The sequence below is a fragment of the Euphorbia lathyris genome, chromosome 3, assembly GCF_963576675.1.
Source record: "Euphorbia lathyris chromosome 3, ddEupLath1.1, whole genome shotgun sequence".
NCBI lineage: Eukaryota > Viridiplantae > Streptophyta > Magnoliopsida > Malpighiales > Euphorbiaceae > Euphorbia > Euphorbia lathyris.
The window spans coordinates 94,309,540-94,323,885 of record NC_088912.1 but is presented as its reverse complement, the minus strand read 5'-3'; the positions used below and the strand labels follow the sequence as shown (position 1 = coordinate 94,323,885).

Below are 14,346 nucleotides of genomic sequence, written 5' to 3'. Positions count from 1 at the left end.
TATTGAGGTTGTAAGTTTTGTGTAGGAAAAATTGAGAGAGTATAAGCAAGTGATAAAAATAAATTGAGTGTAGTGTATAAATTAGTGTGGTGAGTTGGTTCATAATATATAGTGTAAAATTTCAGTTTTAATCTAATAAACAAAAATTGTTCAATTTAGTCCTCCATTATATTTAACACATAAGACAATAACCATGTCACCTGTATGACTTTTAGTGAGGAAAAACAAAACTTAAGTTTTCAACAAGAAAATGACAAAAAGAAAGAGACAAGGAATGAATTATATTTCTGAACCGTAATAACTAAAGAATCAAGTCCACATATTTGAATGTTACTAATAAGGTGTCAGAAATCAAAACTAAAATTGGTTAGTTTTAGCCGTATTTTAAATAGTTTTACGCGTTTGTATTTATATATATAGGTGTTCGATTTCAATTAAATACAAGTTACTTTAAATTCTAAATTCTGACATTGCAAACCCACTCACAGAAGAAAAGGACACACACAACTATATTTGATCGAAATGGAAACTGAAACAGAAATAAACACCGGTAAACGTTATTACTAAACTAAGAGTCTTCAAAATATAGGCAGGAAACAGAAATGAAGCTGAAACAGAAATGAACACAAAACACAAAAACGCTACTGACGTTATTACTAAATTAAGAGTCTTCAAAATATAGGCAGGAAACAGAAATGAAGCTGAAACAGAAATGAACACAAAACACAAAAACGCTACTGAAGAGGAGTTCCCGTGCAACATAGTGACCAACTAATATGATAATCAGTACATACATAACTGTAAAATGAAAAGCTTTACTGTTACCTGCTGGCTTTTCAAAAGGTAATCATGACCAAAACACAACCTATATGCTTCTTTTTATTCATTTTCTTTTTGTTTTGGTATTGAAATAAATCTTAGATAGAAAGCCTGAAAGACAAACCAGATCCTCTTAGTTTTTGTTCTATCACTTTTACTAGATGTTGCTTCTTGGAAGGGCTAAGATAATCAACCCATTCACCCACTTCACCTTTTCTAAAAAATGCCTTATTTGGACTTGTTGACAAATGCATACCATTCTTGTTCACCTCCAAATTCTTCAATCTCCTTAAACTACAAAGCTTCGCAATTTCTTCAATCATACCATTTCCATCTTCCTCTTGAGAAAAAGGGTACCCAATAAATTCCGCTATTCTCTTTAAACACGACACAATGTTTTCCTTCAAGTCTTCATACTTCAAAAACAACACCTTATTCGGCTTCTCCAAGCTTTCCTTCCAGTATCCTAACACATGATCCCAATAGGGTCCATCCCAACTCAACCCCTTAAAATACACCTCAAAAAAAAAATCTCCATAGGCATTTCAAAGTCGGTTTGTATTTCATGGTAATGATGCCACAGGGAGACTGCGGAATCAAAAGGGTTGCGGCAGATGTAAACAATTAAACAGTTAGACTGCTTAACCGACTCAGGCAATGCTGGATGAGGCAGGTGTGAAGAAAAAAGCTGAGGAGATGGAATGGTAGAAAGGTCAGGAATTTCCTTGCTATTAAATAGATGGAATTCAAGAAAGGGAATAAGATTATGAGGGCTTGTAGTAAGCAACGGGGTACTAGAAGGGGTATACCGGGTTCGATTAACAATAGAAAAGATCAAAGCTTTGAGCCAAGTAGTACCGCTTTTCGGCATGGATGAAACTATAATATCTTGATCATGAGCTTGGAAGTATCTTTGGAAGGATAATACACCATTAAGCTGAACCAATCTAGTTGGAAACCACTCCTAGTTTTAGTTTTAGTTTGCTCCATCATGTACTGGAGGCTGTGTAGGAAGAATTATGGTCTTAAATCCCAAATCTACTCTTGTAAATTTGTCCTGATTATAATGGAAAATTGAATTGATAATGTAGGCAACACCCAAAATAATTTATAATTTGACGAATGAATGGCATTCATCCCATTATTCTATGGTTTCCATGAGATGCTATGTTGCTGTCGTTATTTACTATGGAATATGCCTAGCCGACTGCACAATTTATAAGTGAAATACGATCTGCATTGACTTGAAAATCATTATTCCTTTGATTGTTAGCTAAACTCATCCACATAATCTGTCAATTTCTCATTTTTGGACCCGGATTATTCTAGCTATTTCAGAAAAGTAGTGACACAGATTTGATTCCCAAGAAAGCCGATGAAAATCAGTGTCGTAAAAAGTCCTTGCAAATCGATGTTGTAAAGACTCGACTACAGTCTCGAACACTGAAATAATAAATGTCAAATAGTTAAAAGGGTATATTATTAACTACAATTAATATATGCTGTTTAAGATCACCGTTTTGTTTTATATGTGGAGGCTAAATGGTTCTCTCCCAATAACCATAGAGCTAATTAAACTTGTAACTTGTCTCTATTAGCGTTAAAAAATAAGTTATGAAATATCTCTATTAGCGTTAAGAAATAAGTTATGAAATAAATTTTTGGAGAGTCTTGATTGTGCTATTGTTGTTGGATTGAAAAAAAAGACTATGTTTTTGTTGTTGTCGACTTTCGATTCAAACGAGACACAATGTCTTCCTTCATGTCCTCATACTTCAAAAACGGAACCTTATTCGGCTTCTTCAAGCTTTCTTTCCAGTATCCCAACACATGATCCCAATAGGGTCCATCCCAACTCAACCCCTTAAAGTACACCTCAAAAAAAATTATTTATCATATCAGATTATTTGTCAAGTTGCTCCTTTGGTCCTTAAAGATTTGAAGGTTAAGAGGTTTTAGTCCTTCCCCCATCATTAGAATGCTAAGTTGCTACCAACTGTACAAAACTATGGTCCCAGTTTGTACCTAGTTAACTGCACTCTATTCCAATTAAATAAAGTTACTTTAACATTGCAAACCTATGTTGTATGGAAGCGGAAACATTCACGGAAAATGTTGTTTCCAAAACATAGTTAGACGAACATGAGAAGCAAAACATACATAACTGATAACCGAAAAGCTTTACCGATGCCTGCTGGCTTTTCGAAAGGTAGTCATGACCATAACATAACTTATGATGCTTCTTTTTATTCATTTTCTTGCTGTTTTGGTATTGGAAATAAATCTTAGGTCGAAAGCCTGAAAGACAAACCCGAACCTGCTAGTTTTTCTTCCATCACATTTTCTAGATGCTTCTTCTTAGAAGGGCTAAGATAGTGAACCCATTCCCCCACTTCACCTTTCCTAAAGAATGCCTTATTTGGGCTTGCTGACATAAACATTCCATTCTTGTTGACCTCCAAATTCTTCAATTTCCTTAAACTACAAAGCTCACCAATTTCTTCAATCACACCATTTCCATCTTCCTCTTGAGAAAAAGGGTACCCAATAAATTCCGCTATTCTCTTCAAACAAGGCACAATGTCTTCCTTCAAATCTTCATACTTCAAAAACAACACCTTATTCGGCTTGTCCAAACTTTCCTTCCAGTATCCTAACACATGATCCCAATAGGGTCCATCCCAACTCAACCCCTTAAAGTACACCTCAAAAAAATCCTCCATAGGCATTTCAAAGTCAGTTTGTATTTCACGGTAATGAAGCCACAGGGAGACCGCGGAATCAAAAGGGTTGCGACATATGTAAACAATTAAACAAATAGACTGCTTAATGGACTCGGGTGACGATGAATGAGACAAGTGTGGAGAAAAAAGCCTAGGAGATGGAATGGTAGAAAGGTCAGGAATTTCCTTGCCATTAAATAGATGGAATTCAAGAAAGGGAATAAGATCATGAGGGTTTGTAGTAAGCAACGGGGTATTAGAAGGGGTATAACGGGTTCGATTAACCATAGAAAAGATCAAAGCTTTGAGCCAAGTAGTACCGCATTTAGGCAAGGTTGAAATTACAATATCTTGATCATTGGAAGCATCTTTGAAAGGATAATACACCATTAAGCATCTTTGCTTGTTTTTCGCCATTAGGGTTTAGAAGGAGAAATCAGATGAACAAACCTATAAGCTCTGGTACCATCTTGTATAACAGAGAAACAGAAAAATGAAGAAATACATAATTCTTTTTTATTGAAAACAATTACATATACATGTATTTATAGTAATGATATAAGTAAAATTACTAAAAGACTCTTAAGCTAATTATAATATCTAACATAAACGTTGAAGCTGACCGAATCTAGTTGGGTGCCAGAAGCCCTGATATAAACACAACTGGAAATTTGTTCCATCTATGGGTTTAGGAAGGGAATAGAGTAGTTCTTTAACTTCTTGGTCAATATCTTCAACCATTGAAGAAGATGAGGTTAGGCAGGGGCGGAGCCAGCGCAGAGCCCGGGAAGCCCCCCGGCCACCAGCTCCGCCCTTAAGTACCGTTAGTTTTATCTCGTGTAGCCCCCCCTAATATTGGTATATATTTAACCTATGTAGTGTTATTTAAATAGTTTAAAAAATTTGCCCAGCCCTGATGGGCTGTACTTCGAAAAATTACTCCCAATAATCGGACTAAAATTAGCCCCCCAGCTGTCAATTCCTGGCTCCGCCACTGGTTAGGCAACCACTCTTGGCCGTATATCACTGGAAATTATGCAGTGATATATTGAAATTGTGTGTGTGTATATCCTTCTATTATCTTCATATAAGTTGCTGTCATCTCTAAATAATGTGACATATATGACAAAAAGAAAGAGATAAGGAATGCATTATATTTCTGAACCATAATAACTAAAGAATCAAGTCCACATATTTTACGCTTTTGTATATATATAGGTGTTAGATTTCAATTAAATACCTCCAACAACCACACTATGTTTCAATTAAATAAAGTTACCAATTGAGAAAATTAGAAATACCAGTTACTTTTAATTCTGACATTGCAAATCCACTCACAGAAGAAAAGGACACAAACTATATTGGATGGAAACTGAAATTGGAACAGAAACAAACACCGGTAAACTATGAGTCTTCAAAATATAGTATGCAAACAAAAATGAAACTGAAACAGAAATGAACACGAAACACAGAAACGCTACTGTAGAGGAGTTCCTGTGCAACATAGTGTCCAACTAACATGATAATCAGTACATACATAACTGTAAACTGAAAAGCTTTACTGTTACCTGCTGGCTTTACTGTACTAACATGATAATCAGTACATACATAACTATTATGGTTCTTTTTATTCTTTTTATTCATTTTCTTATTGAGGGCGAGCCTTGGCGCAACGGTAAACGTTGTTGTCGTGTGACCGAGAGGTCACGGGTTCGAGTCTTAGGAGCGGCCTCTTGCCAAAAAATTGACAGGGGAAGGCTTGCTCCCAGTACACCCTTGTGGTGGGACCCCTCCCCGGACCCTCGCTTAACGGGGACACGTAGTGCACCGGGCCGCGGTATTGAAATAAATCTTAGATAGAAAGCCTGAAAGACAAACCAGATCCTCTTAGTTTTTCTTCCATAACTTTTACTAGATGTTCCTTCTTGGAAGGGCTAAGATAATCAACCCATTCTCCCACTTCACCTTTCCTAAAAAATGCCTTATTTGGACTTGTTGACAAATGCATCCCATTCTTGTTCACCTCCAAATTCTTCAATTTCCTTAAACTACAAAGCTTGGCAATTTCTTCAATCACACCATTTCCATCTTCCTCTTGAGAAAAAGGGTACCCAATAAATTCCGCTATTCTCTTCAAACACGACACAATGTCTTCCTTCAAGTCTTCATACTTCAAAAACAACACCTTATTCGGCTTCTCCAAGCTTTCCTTCCAGTAACCCAACACGTGATCCCAATAGGGTCCATCCCAACTCAACCCCTTAAAATACACCTCAAAAAAATCTTCCATAGACATTTCAAAGTCCGTTTGTATTTCACAGTAATGATGCCACAGGGAGACCGCGGAATCAAAAGGGTTGCGGCAGATGTAAACAATTAAACAGGTAGACTGCTTAACCGACTCAGGCAATGCTGGATGAGGCAGGTGTGAAGAAAAAAGCCGAGGAGATGGAATGGTAGAAAGGTCAGGAATTTCCTTGCTATTAAATAGATGGAATTCAAGAAAGGGAATAAGATTATGAGGGTTTGTAGTGAGCAACGGGGTATTAGAAGGGGTATAACGGGTTCGATTAATGATAGAAAAAATCAAAGCTTTGAGCCAAGTAGTACCGCATTTTGGCATGGATGAAACTATAATATCTTCATCATGAGCTTGGAAGCATCTTTGAAAGGATAATACACCATTAAGTTGAACCAATCTAGTTGGAAACCAGAAGCCCCGGTATAAACACAACTCGAAAATCGTCCCATCCATGGCTTTAGGAAGGGTAGGAAGTAGCTGTTTAACTTCTTCATCAATATCTTCAAGCATTGAAGAAGAAGATGAGATTAGGCAACCACTCTTAGTTTTAGTTTTAGTTTGCTCCATCATGTACTGGAGGAGGCTGTATAGGGAGAATTATGGTCTTAAATCCCAAATCTACTCTTGTAATTTAGTCCTGATTATAATGGAAAATTGAATTGATAATGAATGGATGAATGAATGGCATTCATCCCATTATTCTATGGTTTCCATGAGATGCTATGTTACTGTCGTTATTCACTATAGAATATGCCTAGCCGACTTCCCAACTTGTAAGTGAAATACGTTCTTCATTGACTTGAAAAACTGATTGAATGTTACTGTTGTCGTAATGTCTTGAATCTGTATTACACACTAAGACAGGAAGCAACGGGTCTCGCTGCCCGGTTAGCAAGTCGGGGATCCAGGGGGTGATGCGCCCCCTGGCCTGGGTCCGGGGGTGGAGTTCCCACGGGCCTGACGGTATATCTTGTTTCTATTCGGATTAGTATTTGCTTTCGGTTTTCTACTTGGAAGCGACGTCGTGGGGACATCATGGGGTCCAAGTATGTTTAGGTTAGATTGAGCACTATAAATACTCTGTTATGTAAACCCTAATCTGTAATCTGATTTTTCGCCTCCTTAATAAAAGTTATTCTCCTTCTGCCCGTGGATTAGCCAACATAACGTTGATGAACCACGTAAAATCTGTGTTTCACTTTTTCGGTTTATTTATCTTTCAGTAAATCCGTGCAACAACTGTCATATAAAATCATTATTTAGTACCATTATTTTTTTTTTTTGGTAATAAGTACCATTATTCTTTTGATTGTTAGCTAAAACTCATCCATATAATCTGTCACATCCCTTGGAAAGAAAGAGATTTGGCTCGTTCAATGTGTCAATTTCTCATTTTTGGACCCGGATTATTCTAGCTATTTCAGAAAAGTAGTGACACAAACCCACTCGAGATTTGATTTCCAAGAAAGCCGCATGATAATCAGTAGGTCCTTGCAAATCGATGTTGTAAAGACTCAGACTACAGTCTCCAACACGGAAATAATAAATGTCAAATAGTTAAAGGAGTATATTATTAATTACAATTCATATATGCTATTTAAGAACATTGTTTTGTTTTATATGTAGAGGTTAAATCGCTCTCCCCCAATAACCAGAGCTAAACTTGTAACTTATCTCTATTAACGTTAAGAAATAAGTTCTGAAATAAATTCTTGGAGGCTCTTGATTGTGGTATTATTGTTGAGAGATACTGTAAAAAAAAAAAAGGGCGGCCCGGTCGCACTACGCGTCCCCGCTGAGCGAGGGTCCGGGGAGGGGTCCCACCACAAGCTTCAAAAAAAAAGACTATGCTTTTGTTGTTGTCGACTTTCGATTCAAACAAGATACAATGTCTTTCTTCATGTCTTTATGCTTCAAAAACACCTTATTCAGCTTCTCCAAGCTTTCTTTCCGGTATTCCAACACATAATCTTTCCGGCATCCCAACTAATCCCCTTAAAATACATATAAAAATCCTCCATATATATATCCTTCTCATCCTCATAGTCTTCATATATGCTAGGATGCTATTTCCCCTTTATTATTTTATTATTTTATTACAAATAGATATTAAGTTGCTGTCATCTCTCAAAGTTGTGCAGCCAACTACATATATTATAAGTTCTAATCTCAGCGTTGACTAACAGTTGGTCCTATAAGATTATAAAAAAAATTAATTTATCATCAGATTATTTGTCAAGTTGCTCTTTTGGTCCTTAAAGATTTGAAGGTTAAGAGGTTTTAGTCCTTTCCCCATCATTAGAATGCTAAGTTGCTACCAACTGTACAAAACTATGCTCCCAGTTGTTACCTAGTTAATTGCACTCTATTCCAATTAAATAAAGTTACTTTAACATTGCAAACCTATGTTGTATGGAAACATAAACGTACACGGAAAATGTTGTTTTCAAAACATAGTTAGAAAATAGAAACTGAAACGGAAATGGACATGAAACACAGAAACACAGTTCAACGAACATGAGAAGCATTACATACATAACTGATAACCGAAAAGCTTTACCAATACCTGCTGGCTTTTAGCAAGGTAGTCATGACCATAACACAACTTATGATGCTTCTTTTTCTTCTTTTTCTTGTTGTTTTGGTATTGGAAATAAATCTTAGCTAGAAAGCCTAAAAGACAAACCAGATCCTCTTAGTTTTTGTTCCATAATATTTTCTAGATGTTGCTTCTTAGAAGGGCTAAGATAATGAACCCATTCCCCCGCTTCACTTTTCCTAAAGAATGCCTTATTTGGGCTTGTTGAGAAAAACATTCCATTCCTGTTCACCTCCAAATTCTTCAATTTCCTTAAACTAGAGCTCCGCGGTGTGTCTGATTGGCGAATCGTGGCGGCGGGTAGGTAGCCGGGGAGGTGTCGGAGGATGCAGCAGTGAAGGCGAGGGAGTCCTGGGGTGGATTTGGCTTTCTGGCTAAAATGAGCATAGACCGGGCTTTTTTAAAGGTGGGTAGGGGATCACCGTGGCGAATCTGGGTGCCAACGGTGTCGTATGCATCAGTTAGGCCAGATATCAGTTGGAGTACCATCTGATCATTGGTGATGGGGCAGTCGATATTTGCTAGCTGGTCGGAGATGGATTTGAGATGTTGACAATATGAGGATATGTCAGAGAAGTCAGCTAGCTTGATTTTAGAAAACTCTTGTTGAAGGAAAAGAGCACGAGAGTGCTTGTTATCCGAGAAGATGTCATGGAGGCGGCTCCAAGCAGTGGCGGCAGTAGAATCAGTTTCAATAATGGTGTGTAGTAAGTCCAGGGAAATAGTACTGTAAATCCATCCATTGAAGGACAATAGCATCAATGCGAGACCATAGGTCGGGATTGGTTTGTTGCATAGAGGTGGCGGAGTTGTCAGTGGCAGGGTTTGAAATGATGTGATCAAGTACCTGAAAGGCTTTGGTGTGAAGTTTGAAAAGGGCAGGGCAGCCCAGGTTGAGTAGCGTCCCTTTTCCATGTCTAGGGTTATTTTGATGAAAGTAGAGATGTTGGAGACAATGAGAGAGGGATGAGTGAGGGATTGTGTTTCGGAGTTGGCTGTGACTGTGGCTGCGGTTTCAGTAGGGTTAGGGCCGGTATTGGTGGGGCCGGTATTGGAGGCGGCAGAGTTTGTCATTGCGGCGGCGATTGGAGGAGGGTGGCCGGTGGCGCAAAAGAGGAAGAAGAAAGAGAGGTTGGATTAGGGTTTGGTCTCTGATATCATATAAGAATTTGTGTAAGTGCGTAATTATTATTGATGTGTAAAACTAATATATACATTGAACAATCCACATTACAATGAAACTCTACTCCTATAAGTTAGGCTAAGAATATGTTAAGTATTTTGAATATACAAATAAGTGATGAATAATATAATCTCTAATACAAAGCTCACCAATTTCTTCAATCGCACCATTTCCATCTTCCTCTTGAGAAAAAGGGTACCCAATAAATTCCGCTATTCTCTTCAAGCAAGGCACAATGTCTTCCTTCAAATCTTCATACTTCAAAAACAACACCTTATTCGGCTTGTCCAAGCTTTCCTTCCAGTATGCTAACACATGATCCCAATAGGGTCCATCCCAACTCAACCCCTTAAAGTACACCTCAAAAAAATCCTCCATAGGCATTTCAAAGTCAGTTTGTATTTCACGGTAAGGATGCCACAGGGAGACCGCAGAATCAAAAGGGCTACGACATATGTAAACAATTAAACAAATAGACTACTTAATGGACTCGGGTAACGATGAATGAGATAAATGTGAAGAAAAAATGCCGAGGAGATGGAATGGTAGAAAGGTCAGGAATTTCCTTGCCATTAAATAGATGGAATTCAAGAAAGGGAATAAGATCATGAGGGTTTGTAGTAAGCAACGGGGTATTAGAAGGGGTATAACGGGTACGATTAACCATAGAAAAGATCAAAGCTTTGAGCCAAGTAGTACCGCATTTAGGCAAGGTTGAAATTACAATATCTTGATCATTGGAAGCATCTTTGAAAGGATAATACACCATTAAGCTGAACCAATCTAGTTGGAAACCAGATGCCCTGATATAAAGACAACTCGAAAATCGTCCCGTCCATGGCTTTAGGAAGGGTAGGAAGTAGCTGTTTAACTTCTTCATCAATGTCTTCAAGCATTGTAGAAGATGAGATTAGGCAACCACTCTTAGTTTTAGTTTTAGTTTGCTCCATGATATAGCTAGGAGGCTGTGTAGGAAGAATTGTGATCTTAAATCTCAAATGTACTCTTGTCCAGATTATAATGGAAAGTTGAATTTATCATGTAGGCAAGGCACCACCCAAAGTTGACTTTTGTTCCAAGTAGATGCCATGTTGCTAGTTAAATTCTAAAAAGTTAGATTCTATGGTTTCTCATTTTTGGACCCAGATTATTCTAAAAATTTCAGAAAAATAGTGATGCAAACCCACGAAAAACCAAGCCTTGAAAACCCACTCAAGATTTGATTCCCGAGAAAGCCAATGAAAATCAGTTTCCTATAGTAAAGAATCGTTACCAATCGAAGAGGCAAAGACTCGATTCTAGTCTCCAACACTAAAAGAATAATCCCAAATCGGTCACAAGAGCAGTGTTCCAAAGAACAGAAGAGAAGTGTTAAAAAGGTCATAAGCGTACACACATGCCCACTTCCTTGATACACAAACATAAGCTCCTCACACCCGATTTCTACCTTAGTTTGTTAAGTTACCATTTTTCAGTTGAAAAGATTTCTACCTTGTAGCTCTATATTTTTAATCAATGAGAAGAATATTCATTCTCCATTCTTAAACTCAATATAGTATTAGAGCTTAATCGCTCCTCTACAAAAATCTCTAGTTATCTTCTAATTCTCTTTATCAATGGCAAATACAAACAGCAATACCCCAAATTCTGATTACTATCTCGCAACCAATGAAACACCATTCGTTTCTCACATTCTCACCGGTCAAACTATCACCAATGGTCTTGATCCGTCAAGGTTGCACTTATGTCTAAGAATAAATATGGTTTCATTGACGTAACTCTTACCTAGCCTACAGATCCAGAAGATCCACTCTATAATTAATGGCAACACTGCAACACTATGGTCTTTTCATGGATTCATCATGCGATTTCCCAATCCATAGCATAGAGCATCATTTAGCTTGATAAAGCCTCTTATATGTGAGATGATATGAACACCAGATTCTCACAAGTCGATTCAATTAGAATCTCTGAACTGAGGCAAGAATTTTTCAATCTGAAGTAAGGGGAACTAGGTGTAAATGAACATTACACCCATATGAAGATACTTTATGATGAACTTTGCAATCTCAGGCCAATGTCCAAATGCACATGTGATCCAGCTTGCTCCTGCAATACATTTCGAACCCTAAGATCCCGGCAAGATGCTGACCAGGTAATCACTTTTCTCCAAGGACTTAATGAAAGTTTTTCAACTGTCTTCTCACAAATTTTGCTCATGGAGCCGCTCCCAACTCTTAACAGAGTTTTTGCCTTAGCCATTCAGCATGAAAGATAGGTTAACCAAAAACAATTTGGAGGTTAAAGGAAGTAAACATTTAATCTTCATTTACTCTCCAAAAACCACTCTCAAACAAGGTTAATGTGATATTTAACCTTCCATTACTCCCATTTACTTCCATTAATCCCAAACAAGGGCTTGATCCTTAAAGTTTTGAGACTTACCATGTCTTAGTCCTTTCCCCATTTATTAGAATGCTAAGTTGCTGCCAACTGCATAAAAGTATCCTCCCAGTTCGTACCTAGTTAAATACACTCTGTTTCAATTAAATAGAGTCGGGGATATGGACTGAATATACCTCCTAGCACTTTTGGGGAAGTGCAGCAGATAATATCCCTTGTGAAATGGTGAAATTTTCATAAATTTTTTCAACGTGGAGTAATTTTGGTCTCAGACAGTTGCATAATCAGCATCTGACTGCTTGGGCTAAATATTTTTGTTAGGCCGTGTTTTGGTCTATGTTGTGGCAAAAATAAAAGACAGAATTGCACACCCCTTATCTGTAGGTCTGTAGGGCGTACAATTAGATGAAGATTTAGAGAAAGGGTAGGAGCAAAACCACTCCTATAAGGGTGATTTCCAACGGCCGGGAGTGTGCCGGTACCCCTGTACCCATGCCCCCGTCTTTGGGCCTAGATAAGAGTCTGGTTTTACGGGTTTTGTTACCCGGGCCTAAACTTACTCCATGTGTTGTTATCTAAATCCAAAATTAAGTTGAGAAGTTAAGGATACAATTTTACCATTTTGTAAGTTAATGATATATATATACTGATCCAAAAACATTAGGGTCAAATTTGGATATAAATTACCAATTGAGAAAATTAGAAACATAAATTACTCCCAGAAGGACATACACAATTCAACTAACATGATAATCAGCACACAGATACAAGCTATTATGCTTCTTTTTATTCCTTTTCTTATTATTTTGATATGGAACTAAATCTTAGATAGAAAGCCTGAAAGACAAACCAGATCCTCTTAGTTTTTCCTCCATCACATTTTCTAGATGTTGCTTCTTGGAAGGGCTAAGATAATCAACCCATTTCCCCACCTCACCTTTCCTAAAGAATGCCTTATTTGGGCTTTTTCCCATATACATACCATTCTTGTTCACCTCCAAATTCTTCAATTTCCTTAAACTACAAAGCTCAACGATTTCTTCAATCACACTATTTCAATCACACTATTTCTATCTTCCTCTTCAGAAAAAGGGTTCCCAATAAACTCTGCTATTCTCTTTAAACAAGACACAGTGTCTTCCGTCACGTCTTCGTACTTCAAAAACAACACCTCATGCGGCTTCTCCAAGCTTTCCTTCCAGTATCCTAATACATGATCCCAGTAAGGTCCATAACTAACCACCCCCTTAAAATACACCTCAAAAAATTCCTCTATAGGCATTTCAAAATCTGTGAACATTTCACATCGATGTGCCACATGGAGATCACGGAATCAAAAGGGTTGCGGCAGATGTAAACGATTGGACACTTTGACTTCTTAATGGACTCGGGTAAGAATGAATGAGACAAGTGTGAGGAAAGAAGCCGAGGAGATGGAACCTTAGAAAGGTCAGGAATTTCCTTGCTATTAGATAGATAGGATTCAGGATAGGGAATAAGATTATGAGGGTTTGTAGTAAGTAACGGGGTATTAGAAGGGGTATAACGGGTTCGATTAACAATGGAAAAGATCAAGGCTTTAAGCCAAGTAGTCCCAGATTTTGGATTGGATGCAACTATAATATCTGTGTCTTGAGCTTGGAAGCATCTTTGAAATGAAATTTCACCATGAAGCTGAGAATTTGGGAACCAGAAGCCCTGATATAAACACAACTCGAAAATCGTCCCATCCATGGCTTTAGGAAGGGTAGGAAGTAGTTCTTTAACTTCTTGCTCAATATCTTCAACCATTGAAGAAGATGAGATTAGGTAACCACTCTTAGCTTCCTCCATTATTCAGTGACATATTGAAATTAACCGTTTATCTATATATATATATATCCTGCTCATCCTCATTATCTTCATATAAGCTAGGATACTATCTCTCCTTTATTATTTTATTACAAGTATATATTTAGTTGCTGGCATCTCCAAAACACGTGCAAGCACCACATATATTATAACCTTAGGTGTGCATTAGAAAGTTGGAAAAGTCTAACATGTGTCCTATAATATTATAAAAAAAATTAATTTTTTGATCTCTTGATTTCTTTTCTCTCTTTGCTTTTTTAACTACTTCCTCTTGGCACCCACTGGCCACCTCTCCCAGAGGTGGTTCCTGACGGCTGGATGCCCTTATAACAGTAAAAAGTTCAGAATGTCAATAGAAAAAACTTGCTAAATTTTAACTCGAGATATTGGAAAAAAAAGAAAGAGAAATGGGAGTTAATAGAATGGAAGAAAGATGTAGTTTGAGAAGAGGTACAACTGTCTTGTG

General features: G+C 37.5%; 1 protein-coding gene and 4 pseudogenes across 1 annotated transcript; all 5 read right to left on the bottom strand.

Moving 5' to 3' along the window:
- Positions 1-268: 268 nt before the first annotated feature.
- LOC136222799 (cytosolic sulfotransferase 15-like) lies at positions 269-3,073 on the bottom strand (annotated as a pseudogene).
- On the bottom strand, positions 2,923-4,343 carry LOC136224714 (cytosolic sulfotransferase 15-like; annotated as a pseudogene).
- A 593-nt stretch (positions 4,344-4,936) lies between these two features.
- On the bottom strand, positions 4,937-6,441 carry LOC136223608 (cytosolic sulfotransferase 5-like). Its single transcript, XM_066011709.1, has one exon. It carries the CDS (start codon positions 6,412-6,414, stop codon positions 5,395-5,397), a length of 1,020 nt encoding a protein of 339 aa, XP_065867781.1. The 5' UTR covers positions 6,415-6,441; the 3' UTR covers positions 4,937-5,394.
- Positions 6,442-9,594: 3,153 nt separating this feature from the next.
- On the bottom strand, positions 9,595-10,678 carry LOC136224806 (cytosolic sulfotransferase 15-like; annotated as a pseudogene).
- A 2,041-nt stretch (positions 10,679-12,719) lies between these two features.
- Positions 12,720-13,950, bottom strand: LOC136221883 (cytosolic sulfotransferase 15-like; annotated as a pseudogene).
- Positions 13,951-14,346: the final 396 nt, after the last annotated feature.